Consider the following 11,386-nt stretch of genomic DNA (forward strand, 5'->3'; position numbering starts at 1 on the left):
GTTTAAATCTCTAATCCATTTTGAGTTGGTTTTTGTATATAGTATGAGTTAAGGTCCAGTTTCATTCTTCTGCATACGGATAACCAGTTTTCCCCACATCATTTATTGAAGAAACTATTCTTTTCCCATCGTGTATTCTTGGCACCTTTGTCAAAAATTAATTGATCATATATGCATGGATTCATTTCTAGGCTTCTACTCAGTTCCATTAGTTGATGTGTCTATTTTTATGCCAGTGTCATGCTGTTTTAATTACTGTCATTTTGTAGTATAGTTTCAATTCAGGCAGTGTGGTGCCTCCAGCTTTGTTCTTTTTCATCAGGATTGCCTTGGCTCTGCAGGGATTTTTGTGGTTCCATATAAATTTTAGGATTGTTGTTTCTATTTCTATGAAAAATTGAGCTGTATTTATATCAATACACCTATCAGCATATATATTCACTTATATGATATTAATACATATATATTTTTATGTGTGTACTGAATCATGACCAGTGGTTTGTTGATAAATGTTTGACAACTGGCTCTCTAGGGGAACATGTTTAAGTATATGCATACCTAAGTTTATTATAATTTTTTCTTAATGTAATAGAATGTATAGCACATTATTTACAAATAATGAAATATATACTCTCTATTGTCAATACAGCTAGTTGATTCTCATAGAATGCTTTAATTGATTTTTGTTGGATTCTTATATCTACAGCCAGTCTATGGTTTCAATTCAACTGTGTTTTGACAAATGGAATTGCATCCCAATGCAGACAAACCAAATAAATCCCTAATAGGTAGCACTTGCCAATTTCCTTAGTGTAAATACCCCCACCACGGCTGATTTCAAGTGTGATATCACTGGACATAGAGTTGGGAAGAGTTGCACAGGAGTGTACCATGTAGGTACAACAGATGTAAGTAACCCCAAGAGCATAGATAATAATACATAGTAAAATAATCAGGAAGTGATGAGTTTTGACTGTTTATTTTGAGCCTGCTGGTTTATATAATGCAATTCTTAAAATTTGGCTGCATTTAACAATCGGCTTACAAAAGTTCTGAAAATTTAATGATCAGCTCTCACAGGCCAGTATGAGTTGGCTCCGGCACATCATTGGATTCACAACATAAATATGGATTTCCTAACATGGGTTGAAGTTTTTTAAAAATATGAAAACTGCTCTAGAGACCCGCAACACTTTTTCAAGCCTGGATTTAACGCAGCCTTCAAAAATCTGCAGGAGTGAAGCTGCATAGTTTCAAATGAAACCAATTCATTTCCTTTTTACAGAAATACGAATTCTGAAACTTTCAGGAGGTACCTTGGTGACTGTCCCTTGGGGTGATGTCTTGTGTTACTGTTCCCAGCCGTCTTCTCTCCCCTTTCCTTAGGTTGGGGATCAGCATCTGGATTTTCACTGGGGGAACCACCCAGCTAATAAGGATGTGGAGCTGGCACATCCCAGCCTCTCTGCTCTTAACTACCAAGCCGTTTCCTACGGAAAATGATAATATTAATAATTGAGCACCTGCTAACCTTAAGGCGCTACAGGTGGTTTCAGATACTATTTACAAGCTGCCTTCACAAATAACACTTTTCTGGCTGTATAGTTTTTATTCCCAATCATGAAAATCCAAATTGAAATAATTATCCCTCTATTTTCTTTCTAAAACCTAGCTTTTGGAAGGCCCGGAGACATCTTGCTACATAAGAACTCTGATCGGATAAATGTAATTTACAGATATGAAGATAATCTTAAAGTGATTTTAAGGAATTATTACTTTTATTTTCATTAATTTGTTGATTCTCTGCACAAGACTTTAAACATCAGTCCATTGTAGACATAAGTCAGACAAGTGTTTCCCAAAGTGTGGCAGCCATCACTGGTATAGGGATGTAAGATTTTTTTTAGGTGGCTAGCAATGATGACTATTTTGATAGAAATGTTTCTTTGTAATACAAGAAATATAACTGGCACACAGAATCCATGATTTCACGGATAATTTTGCTTGGGAGGCTGTTCAGTAGGTATATGTTGTAAATGTATGTTGTTTAAAGACAGATACAGATTTAAGTAAGTAATAGAATTCGTGGTATATGGACATAGCAAGAGTAGTTAAGGTGGCTGTAATGGGTTGAATGATGACCCCTAAAAATATATGTCCAAATCCTAACCCCTGGTACCTGGGAATGTGATCTTATTTGGAAATAGTCTTTGTAGATGTAATTAAATTGAAGATCTCAAAATAAGATTATCCTGGAGTTAAGGTGTGCCCTAAATCCAATGACCAGTATCCTTATAACAGGAGAGAAGACAGCCACACAGAGACACAGAGGGGAGACAGCCAAGATGGGGGCAGAGGCTGGAGTTGTGCAGCTACAAGCCAAGGAATGCCGGGATTGCCGGCAGTCACCAGAGGCTAGGAGGGAAGCATGGAAGGGGTTCTCCCGTAGAGCCTCCAGAAGGAACCAACCAGGCAGACACCTTGATTCTGGACCGTGAGAGAACAAGTTTCTGATGTTTTAAATCGAGTTCATGATAATTTGTTATGGCTGCCACAGGAAACTAATACAGGAGCAAAGGAATAAGTCAAGGTTGGGAAATGCTTGATTAGGCATCACACTGAGTCACCGACAGCCTCGGGTGATCTGCATTAACCCTCTCCGTCCACCATTTTTATTTAATATACATAGCCGTTTTAAAAGTGAAAATAAATTTAAAAATTTAAATTTACATTTAATAACTTTTTAATGAAATTTCATCTCATGTCCTCCCTATACCTGAACCAACGTCATGAACCCCTGAGTTCAGAAACTCACTCTCGGGAAAGGCTGATCTCCTCGTCACCCGCACTTTACGGATGAGAAAACTGAGGCTCAGATGGAGGCAGTGTCTCCAAGTCTCCAAGAGAGACTAAATGATGCTGTGACCACTGCTGTGGTTCCTACAGGTCCACATTTATTCTCCCCCAAGCTCCTGCAAATACTCCCACGAGCGCAGACCAGAGCCAGACGCAGGGGCTGTCTGGACCCTGCAGTACCCGGAGCGCGTCGCCAGGCGGCGGGGCGGGAGCAGCGAGAGGGGAGTTCGGAGACGGGCACACGGCAGAGGCCGCCAGTGGCCACGAGGGGGAGCGCGTAGGAGCCCCGCGAGGGGTGGGGCCTGCGGGAGGCGCGCATGCGCTCAAATGGAGACGGCGGCACCAGCCCGGGCGAAGGGTGAGACGGTGGCCGAGAGGGCACGGGAGGCGGACGGTGGCCGATGAGGTCGGGTATGGAGCACCTGGAGCGCTGCGCGTGGTTTCTCCGGGGGACGCTGGTGCGGGCGGCCGTGCGGCGCTACCTGCCGTGGGCGCTGGTGGCCTCCATGCTGGGGGGCTCCCTCCTCAAGGAGCTCTCGCCGCTGCCCGAAAGCTACCTGAGCAACAAACGCAACGTCCTCAACGTGTGAGTGCACCCGGGTCCTCTCCCGTCCCCGCCAAAGCCAGGGAAGCCGGGGGCTGGCTGCCTTGGGGGACGAGTCATTGAAAGGGAAATCGTCCTAGTCGTGACAGCAGCGTCTGCACGCGACTGAGGGACCCCGGAATAGCTAGTGTCACTAGCAGTTCGTGTTTGCATACCCAGATAGGATAGCCTGAGCTAGGCTGGGCAGGCAGTGAGGAACAGGGTTGTGTGTACGTCTGTGTTTGTATGTAAGGATGTGGGGTGGGGTGGGGGGATGAACCAGCCCAGTGGCTGCTCCCCGCAACCTCCCCTTGGAGTTAGAAGTTGGCCCCTGCCCTATTTGGGAGATGCCACCTCCCTCTTGCTTCCCAGCTTGTCAGGGAATCCCATCATGATCTGTGAAAGATCCCCCCCTCCGACTTTGAGAGCCTTGCTCCAACTTGTGACAGAGCCCCCACTCCCAGACACTCACAGAGGAATGGAACCTTCAGTCTGTGACCTTTCCCCTGGATCTCCTTGGTCCTTGGCCCTTCTCAGCCACCCAAAGTGCATGGCAGTGGCCCAGAAAAGCAATCCCAGCTGGGCTCTTTGAGACATCTCCTTAATTACACCCACCCACTCCTTTTCTTTTTTTTTTTTTCTTTCCTTCTTCTTCTTCTTTTTTTTTTGTTCAAAATAACCTCTTGGATTGTAAGTTTATTGCACAAAAACACAGTTGCAGTAATAAAGGAAAACTCTGAAAGATAAAACTGCTCCTTTGATGTGAGCCTAATTTTTCCGCAGAATTAGTGTCTCCAGCATCTTCTGAAAGTCAGCCCAACTTTGGTTATCTACTTAAACTGTTGGTTTCTCTCCCAGTCAGCTTCATCAAATGCCTGATGGGTCTTGGCTCTGGCAATATTCTCCTTATCAGTCTCAGTGAAGGTTTTAGTGACAGGCACTTGGGCGGTGCCTGAGAAACTGTTGGAACCCGGGAAAGAGTCCTTCTGTCCTTAGCCCACGTTCCTTCCTCACCCACCCTGAGAGGCTGGGCTAAGAATAGATTATGAAAGTGGTGGTAGCCCCAAGTCTTGGGTCAAATGTTTACTGCAGCTGGTCCCTAGGTCAGCCACCCTTCATGAGCACAGGAGGCAGACAAGGCAGCTGCTGCCATATCTGTCCGGGGTGAGCCAAGAGCCAAGCAGCCTGGCAGACAAGTCTGTTGTTTGGGGGTAGCCATGGAGTCGGGTGTTTCGTTCCAAGCCTGTGTGTTATTACAATTAATGGAAGGGAACTAGTAGATCATTGGATCTGGAAGGGGTCTTAAAAATCATTGGGTTCCCCCAGCTCTATTTAACAGCTAAGGAAACCGAGACCTGGAGAGGTGAAGTAACAAGTTAAGTCAGAGTCAGAATTTGAAGCTGAATCTTTTGGCTTGAAGTAAAGCTCTTTGTTCCAAGGTGTTTCTGCTATTTGGGAAAAAACGTGATATGGTAGAAAAAGCATGGGTTTTGGGCTGGCCAAACTGTGGTTTAATCTGTGCTTGTTGGTCGTATGAATGTGACCCTGGGTAAGGTAGCGAACTGTTCTGAGCCTCAGATTCCTTGTCTACGAAATGGGACAATGATACTTTCCTCCAGGGTAATTGTGAGTGTTCTATGGGAAAGTGAATGTGTGTGAAAGCTCGTGACATTTAGTAGGTGCTTTCCTGAGTAAATAACATAGTACTTAAGACCACAGACCCTCGATTAGAATCCCAGCTCCACCACATACCGCCTCCACTTTGGACATGACACTTCTCTATGCCTCAGTTTTCTTATCTGTAAAATGGGGATAATAACTGTACCTACTTCGTAGACTTGTTTAAGGATGAAATAGTTAATACATTCAAAGTACTTAGTAAGTGAAGAAAGTGATAGTTGTTGTGCTCTATAGCTTTGATCAAGTTTTCTCATTTTCCCTCCCCTGGCAGGCTAGACACCTGAGTCATGACATTGTTTCTCCTCTGCCGTGTTCCATGTCTTCACTTCCACTTTCCTCCTCTGTCAGGTATTTTGTCAAACTGGCCTGGGCCTGGACGTTCTGTCTCCTCCTGCCCTTCATTGCCCTCACCAACTACCACCTGACAGGCAAGGCCGGCCTGGTCCTGCGGCGGCTGAGCACGCTGCTCGTGGGCACAGCCATCTGGTACATCTGCACGTCCCTCTTCTCCAACATCGAGCACTACACGGGCAACTGCTACCATTCGCCGGCCCTGGAGGGAATCAGAAAGGAGTACCAGAGCAAGCAGCAGTGCCACAGGGAAGGAGGCTTTTGGCACGGCTTTGACATCTCAGGCCACTCCTTCCTGCTGACCTTCTGTGCCCTCATGATCGTGGAGGAGATGTCCGTGCTGCAGGAGGTAAAGACGGACCGAAGCCACAACCTCCATACCGCCATCACCACCCTGGTGGTTGCCCTGGGCTTCCTGACTTGCATCTGGGTACTGATGTTTCTGTGCACAGCCGTTTATTTCCACAACTTGTCCCAGAAAGTGTTTGGCACCTTTTTTGGTTTGCTGAGCTGGTATGGCACGTACGGGTTTTGGTATCTGAAATCCTTCTCCCCAGGACTTCCTCCCCAGAGCTCCAGTTTGAATTCAAAGCAAGACAGTTACAAGAAATAAGAGAAACAAAAGGGGGGACAGCAGACAGTGGCTGATATATTTTTCATTTCTTTTGCTTAGTTATTTGGCTAAATTATTGATCCTACTTCAGAGGGGAAGCTTCCCAGGCGGTTTGGGTGGGTGGTGGTGGAATCTGGGGAGTGACTTTCGTCCTCAGGCTATTCTTGGCGATGTCACCTGTGTCACAATCACCACCATCCCCAGTCAGGCACGTTTTGTCCCTGCTAAGACTTGACCTTAATCTGGAACACCCCTTTTGTCCCTGGAAGGGAGAGCCAAGGCTCAGCGAAAGGACAGGGTCAGCAAAGCCCCGTTGTGTGGCTGAGGGGGAGGCAGAAGCCTCAGGACTCTGCTGCCGTCTCCCTGACTCTAGTTGCCTTTGATTTTGATGGCCTCGAATGCTGTTATTTAACAGCATTTCCCTCTGGCCAATTTCGTATTAGCATTTATTTTTGGCAGGGTTCTTTATAAAACACCCAATGCCTGAAACACACTCTCTTGTAGTATTTGTTTCATTCGTGGAATGTTCTATATCTCTATATCTATCGCAGCTGGTTCATGGTAAGCCACCAAAACAGGCCCGTTGAACTGCAGTGCCTCTGCGGCAAGTATTGGATGATTCTTACGGAGTGAACAATGACATTTTCTGTCTGTGTTGTCTGTTATTATATGTTGGTTTTTGGAGCAATAAGGTAATCTCTTTTTTCTTCTATTTTGAGTGAATGCTTTATAGTTTTAGTGACAACTATGGCATTTGTTCTTTGTTGACAAAACTCCTGGAAATAACTGACAACTCCAGTGCCGCACTTTGGCACACGTAGATTGTTTTGAGGGCTTTTTTTTCTTTTTTTTTTAGAACACTAATTTACTTTTTATAAACCAAACTCTGGGCTTATAGTATTAGATTTCATGTCATGGGGCTGTTTTCTCTGTTAAGAATAAAACCAGAAAGCGGCATTTTTAATAAAAACCTGACGAATTTTAAGCTGAGTCAAAGTGATTTTGCAAAATGCATATTTTCACCGAAATTTTCCTGAGCACAGAGCAGTGACACAGACTGAACAGTGTCTCGGGGTCACGTGCTGGGTACATTGATCATTCTGCTGTGGCCCAGAGCATTTTTACCTTTTGGACGAGGTTATGATAATTCAGAAGTGAAGTATTATAAAACACCTCCCTCTGATGGCAAAAAGCCAACCTGTTTGCAAAATCCTTATGAAACGGTGGCATGACTTTGGCCCTGCCCTCCTTTTACTTGTGTCCCCAACCAGACCAAACCTGGGCCTGCTCATCTGGCCTTGAAATCAGCTGACCTTTTCTTTCCCCTTCGCACACTCCTCCGTTTCCAACCTTGTCACTCTGTGGCCTCCACTGTGAGAGTGCTGGGAAGGGTTAGAAATCCTGTCCCCTCCCTCCCACAAAGGCACAGTTCCACATTCTGCAATGGGACAGCCCCTCTCCTCTCCCCACCATCTCCTTAAGCCTTTCAAACGGAGCCCCTTGCTGCTTGGGGTCATTCTTAAAGCCACTTTGATGTCCCTCTCCCCAATCAAGCCTGGTGATAGCATTACTGATAAGCACTGACTCAAGCTTAGGTTGTTAGGAGTTCAAAGGTAAATTTTCAGGGCACTTTTATTAATATAAAGCTATATTTAAAATGTTTTGTATCCAATTGAGCAGGTTAACTTTATCGATCAAAACGTGAGGCATGATACGTTGTACCCAAAAGGGACAGAAACACAGGCAATGAGATAGCGGAGGTGTCCCCATGGTGCTTTGGAAGCCATGGCAAGATGTGATGGGTCCAGTGAGGGAGGATTTTTTGCCACCTGGAGTTTACATCCATAAACCAGGGGCGGAGGCAGGGCGGGCAGATGGCAGGGGTTCGCTGAAGGGATTGAAATCTCTCCTAAGTTTCGTGTTCAGCACCGAAAGGAAGTAGGCACAGGGTGACTCCAGAAGTTCTTTGTCACACTTAAATCCCCAGACGTTCTTCTCACGTGGGTCTGCGTCAGGCTCAGCCCTGAACTCGCGCTACGTGGAAAGTGTCGATTGCCGAGCGTCCTGCTCGTGCTCAGCGCCCTTGTCTGTTCCCGGCAGCATACTCTCTGTCCCTGCGTGAGGCAACGCGGCATAAAGGGGAAGACTCTGGGCTCAGGCAAATGTGAGATGTGGGTTCTTGGCACCACCCCTGGTACCTGTACGACCATGGCAAACCTCATTTTCCTCATCTGCAAAGTGGGGATGATTCTGTTAGGATCAAGGATGCTGTGTGTGAAATGCCCAGCATACATACTTAGCAGGTGATAACCACCCTGCCTCTTTTTTATAGACTAAGGCCTTTAGAACTTTGTGGCTCCTCCAGAGAAGGCAGAGAAACTAACATCTTCTGGGTGCCCTCTGGAGTCTGGGTCTCCTGTTGTACAAAACAATAGTCTCGTATCGATTGTTTTGAAAAGTGTTGCACCCGGTGCCGAACAAGAGACTTTGAGGAATCTGTGATCGCAGAATACGGCCATGCCACTTTCGCCTCTCCTTGTTGAGGTTCATTCACTGAAGCCTCATTTTCCACGTGCATCTGTCATAGTCTGGGTACCAGACTGTATTTAGAGAATGGCTCTTGCCACCGTTATATACACACAGATCGTGTGTGTAAACAAGCAAATTAAACTGGAGATAATGAAATCCCACATTCCAGCATTTTGTGTGTTCCTTTCTAATATCGCTTAAGGAAGTCCAGAGCCCAGTAAACCTCAGCCCACTTTGTGAAAGTCGGTAATTCTTTCCGAAGTTATTCGTCGTATATAGGGTATTTCGTGGCTGTAGTTAATTCCTCTTTTTTTCCATAAGTCCTGTATAATAAGTATATGTTCTGTTATGTATTTCTTAGCTTGACTTACTCCTTCCCTCCACGCCACCTTCGTATCTTACAGTACTGAGGTCTAGATCCGCTTGACTTGGGAGCAGTCCTCTTGGCAGAAGGAGCAGAGCGAGGTCATCTTTGCAAGTGCTTTGTAGCCCTGGAGGCCTTTATGCACCCCGGAACGCTTCTTGTGCCTTTTGGTACCCACTCATTTGCCAGCATGACCTGCTTGGCGCCTCCAGGCAGTGTCTGTCGAAAGCTCCATGGCTGCAAGATTAGAATTTTCTCACGCTGCAGAAATTCCCTGTTCAGATTCCTTTGGCAGCAACCAATCCTCCTTGAGCTCATGCGGGGAGCCAGGAGCTGGGTAGAATGATAACCGCCTCCCTTCACAGAGTTTGTGGTCCAAAGTCCGCCCCTTTGAAGCTTAAACTATGTGCTGGGGTTGCAAAGATGAATTTGGTACATCTCTGCATTTGAGGAATTTTCACTCTTGTGCAGAAGCACCGGTTCCACCATCGAGTGTTCTGAGTGCCGGGGCAAGGTCAGGGCCTGGGAACATAGAGCAGGAGCAACCAGCTGCCCTGGAGAATTGGGGACTGTTTTCACAGAAGGTCACAATTCTCTTGGGTCTTGGAGGATGAGGAGTTCAAGCAGTTGGGCAGAGAGGGGCATCCAGGGCAGCGGGGACAGCACATGCAAAGGCACGTGGAAATGTTACCGTGACTTTTATCCAGACATCCCTTTTTAAGAAACTTAGCTTTCCCGTCATTTTCAAAAGCAACTGAGATTGGAAGAAAAACAGACTTAAAGGACTGTCAGTGGAGACCAAAGATGCTTCCTGCTAATGTCCCAGTGTTGAGACGGGGGACCTTTAAGAGGTGATTAGGTCACGAGGGCTCTGCCCTTATGAATGGATTCATGTCATTACTGTGGGAGTGACTTTGTTATCGTGGGAATGGTGTCCTTGTAAAGGATGAGTTCATCCGCCCGACCCCCTTGAAATCTTTTGCCCTTTTCCCTTCTGCAATGGGGGTGATGCAAGAAGGCCCTCGCCAGATCCAGCCCCTTGATTTTGGACTTCCCAGCCTCCCAAACTGTAAGAAATAAATCTGTTCTTTTTAAATGACCCGGTCTGCAGTCTTCTGTTATAGCAACACAAAACAGACTAAGACACTAAAACACTAAAACACTCAGCCAGAAGTTAGAATACCTGGCTTTGAGCTGGGTTCTGATACTCCTTCTTCTACTGTTCTGTGTGACTTTGAACTAGTCACTCAGCATCTCTGGGTCTCCATTTTCTCATCTAATAAGTGATGAGGGTGGACTGGCTAATCTCACCAACTCTTCTAATTTTCTCTATTCTGTTTCTCTGTTCTGCTTGAGGAAAAGTTCTTCCCAAGCTGGTTTATGGCTTCTATTTTCAAAACAGCATAAGAAGAAACTCCCACTCAGAGTTGAGGTGACAGCTGGTTTCCCAGTGAGTGATGGGGGAACAGACCTCTGGGTGCACTTGATCACCTCCCTGCCTCCTTTTTCTCTGCGTCAACACCCTAATGTTGTTCAGACCTGGTCACGTGGGTTCACGTGGGCTTACTAGACACAGCTGAACCTAATTCCCAGAGGGCTAAACTGCCGAGGTCTTTTAAAAAGTCTCCAAAATCAAAACCTTTTTGATAGCTGTCAAGAAGGTAGGTCCTGTTAAGAGAAACCCTGTACAGTTTAAACACCCTTAGAAATTGTCCCAGAAACCTCTAATACAGTCTCTGGGGAGTTTTAAAGTTGAACACATGCTGTACAGGAAAGGAAATTTAAGGGAAGTAGGGGCGGTAAATTGGTACCACCTGTTTAGATGGTGCCCTAGTAGTGCAAACTTAAAATGTACAGACCCAGCAATTTCAGTCTAGGGCTTTGGGCTTTGGAAATGCTTAAGGATGTGGGCAAAGATTTTATTACAGCTGTCTGTAAGTGTGAAAAATTATCAAGAACCCAAATGCCAGTTAAATAAATTATAATAACCCCGTATTAGTAATATAATGTGGTCACCATAAAGAATAAGTGGTGTTATGTCTAGCGTGGAGTCTGGAGGCATGGAGACCTGGGCTGGTGTTGACTGCAGCTCTGAGCTGTGTCTTCGACCACGCCAGCTCTCTGAGCCTGTGTTTCTGAAGTGTGAGGTTGGGTTCATGGTGGCTCACCTCACGCCCCATTCCTGGCCCCAGCAGTTGAGGAGCACCAAAGGTATCAGGCTCTGTGCTGGGCACCGGGGGTGCGGCATTCATCTGGAGAGGCGCAGACCTGCCTTCAGTGGGTTTACAGTCTAGCTGGGCATGAAACCAGCGACGAGTGTGCTGAGCATCAGAAGCAGACTGTTGGCCGGGCGCGGTGGCTCACGCCTGTAATCCTAGCTCTCTGGGAGGCCGAAGTGGGCGGATTGTTT

At 46.1% G+C, this 11,386-nt stretch overlaps 1 protein-coding gene across 1 annotated transcript; it reads left to right on the forward strand.

Moving 5' to 3' along the window:
* The first annotated feature begins 3,169 nt into the window (after window positions 1-3,169).
* Window positions 3,170-6,938, forward strand: FITM2 (fat storage-inducing transmembrane protein 2). Its single transcript, XM_012657913.1, has 2 exons — window positions 3,170-3,442; window positions 5,468-6,938. Exons 1-2 carry the CDS (start codon window positions 3,258-3,260, stop codon window positions 6,081-6,083), a joined length of 801 nt encoding a protein of 266 aa, XP_012513367.1. The 5' UTR covers window positions 3,170-3,257; the 3' UTR covers window positions 6,084-6,938.
* The last annotated feature ends 4,448 nt before the right edge of the window (window positions 6,939-11,386 follow it).

The sequence above is a fragment of the Propithecus coquereli genome, unplaced genomic scaffold (genome assembly GCF_000956105.1).
Source record: "Propithecus coquereli isolate 6110/MARCELLA unplaced genomic scaffold, Pcoq_1.0 Scaffold566, whole genome shotgun sequence".
NCBI classification, from domain to species: domain Eukaryota; kingdom Metazoa; phylum Chordata; class Mammalia; order Primates; family Indriidae; genus Propithecus; species Propithecus coquereli.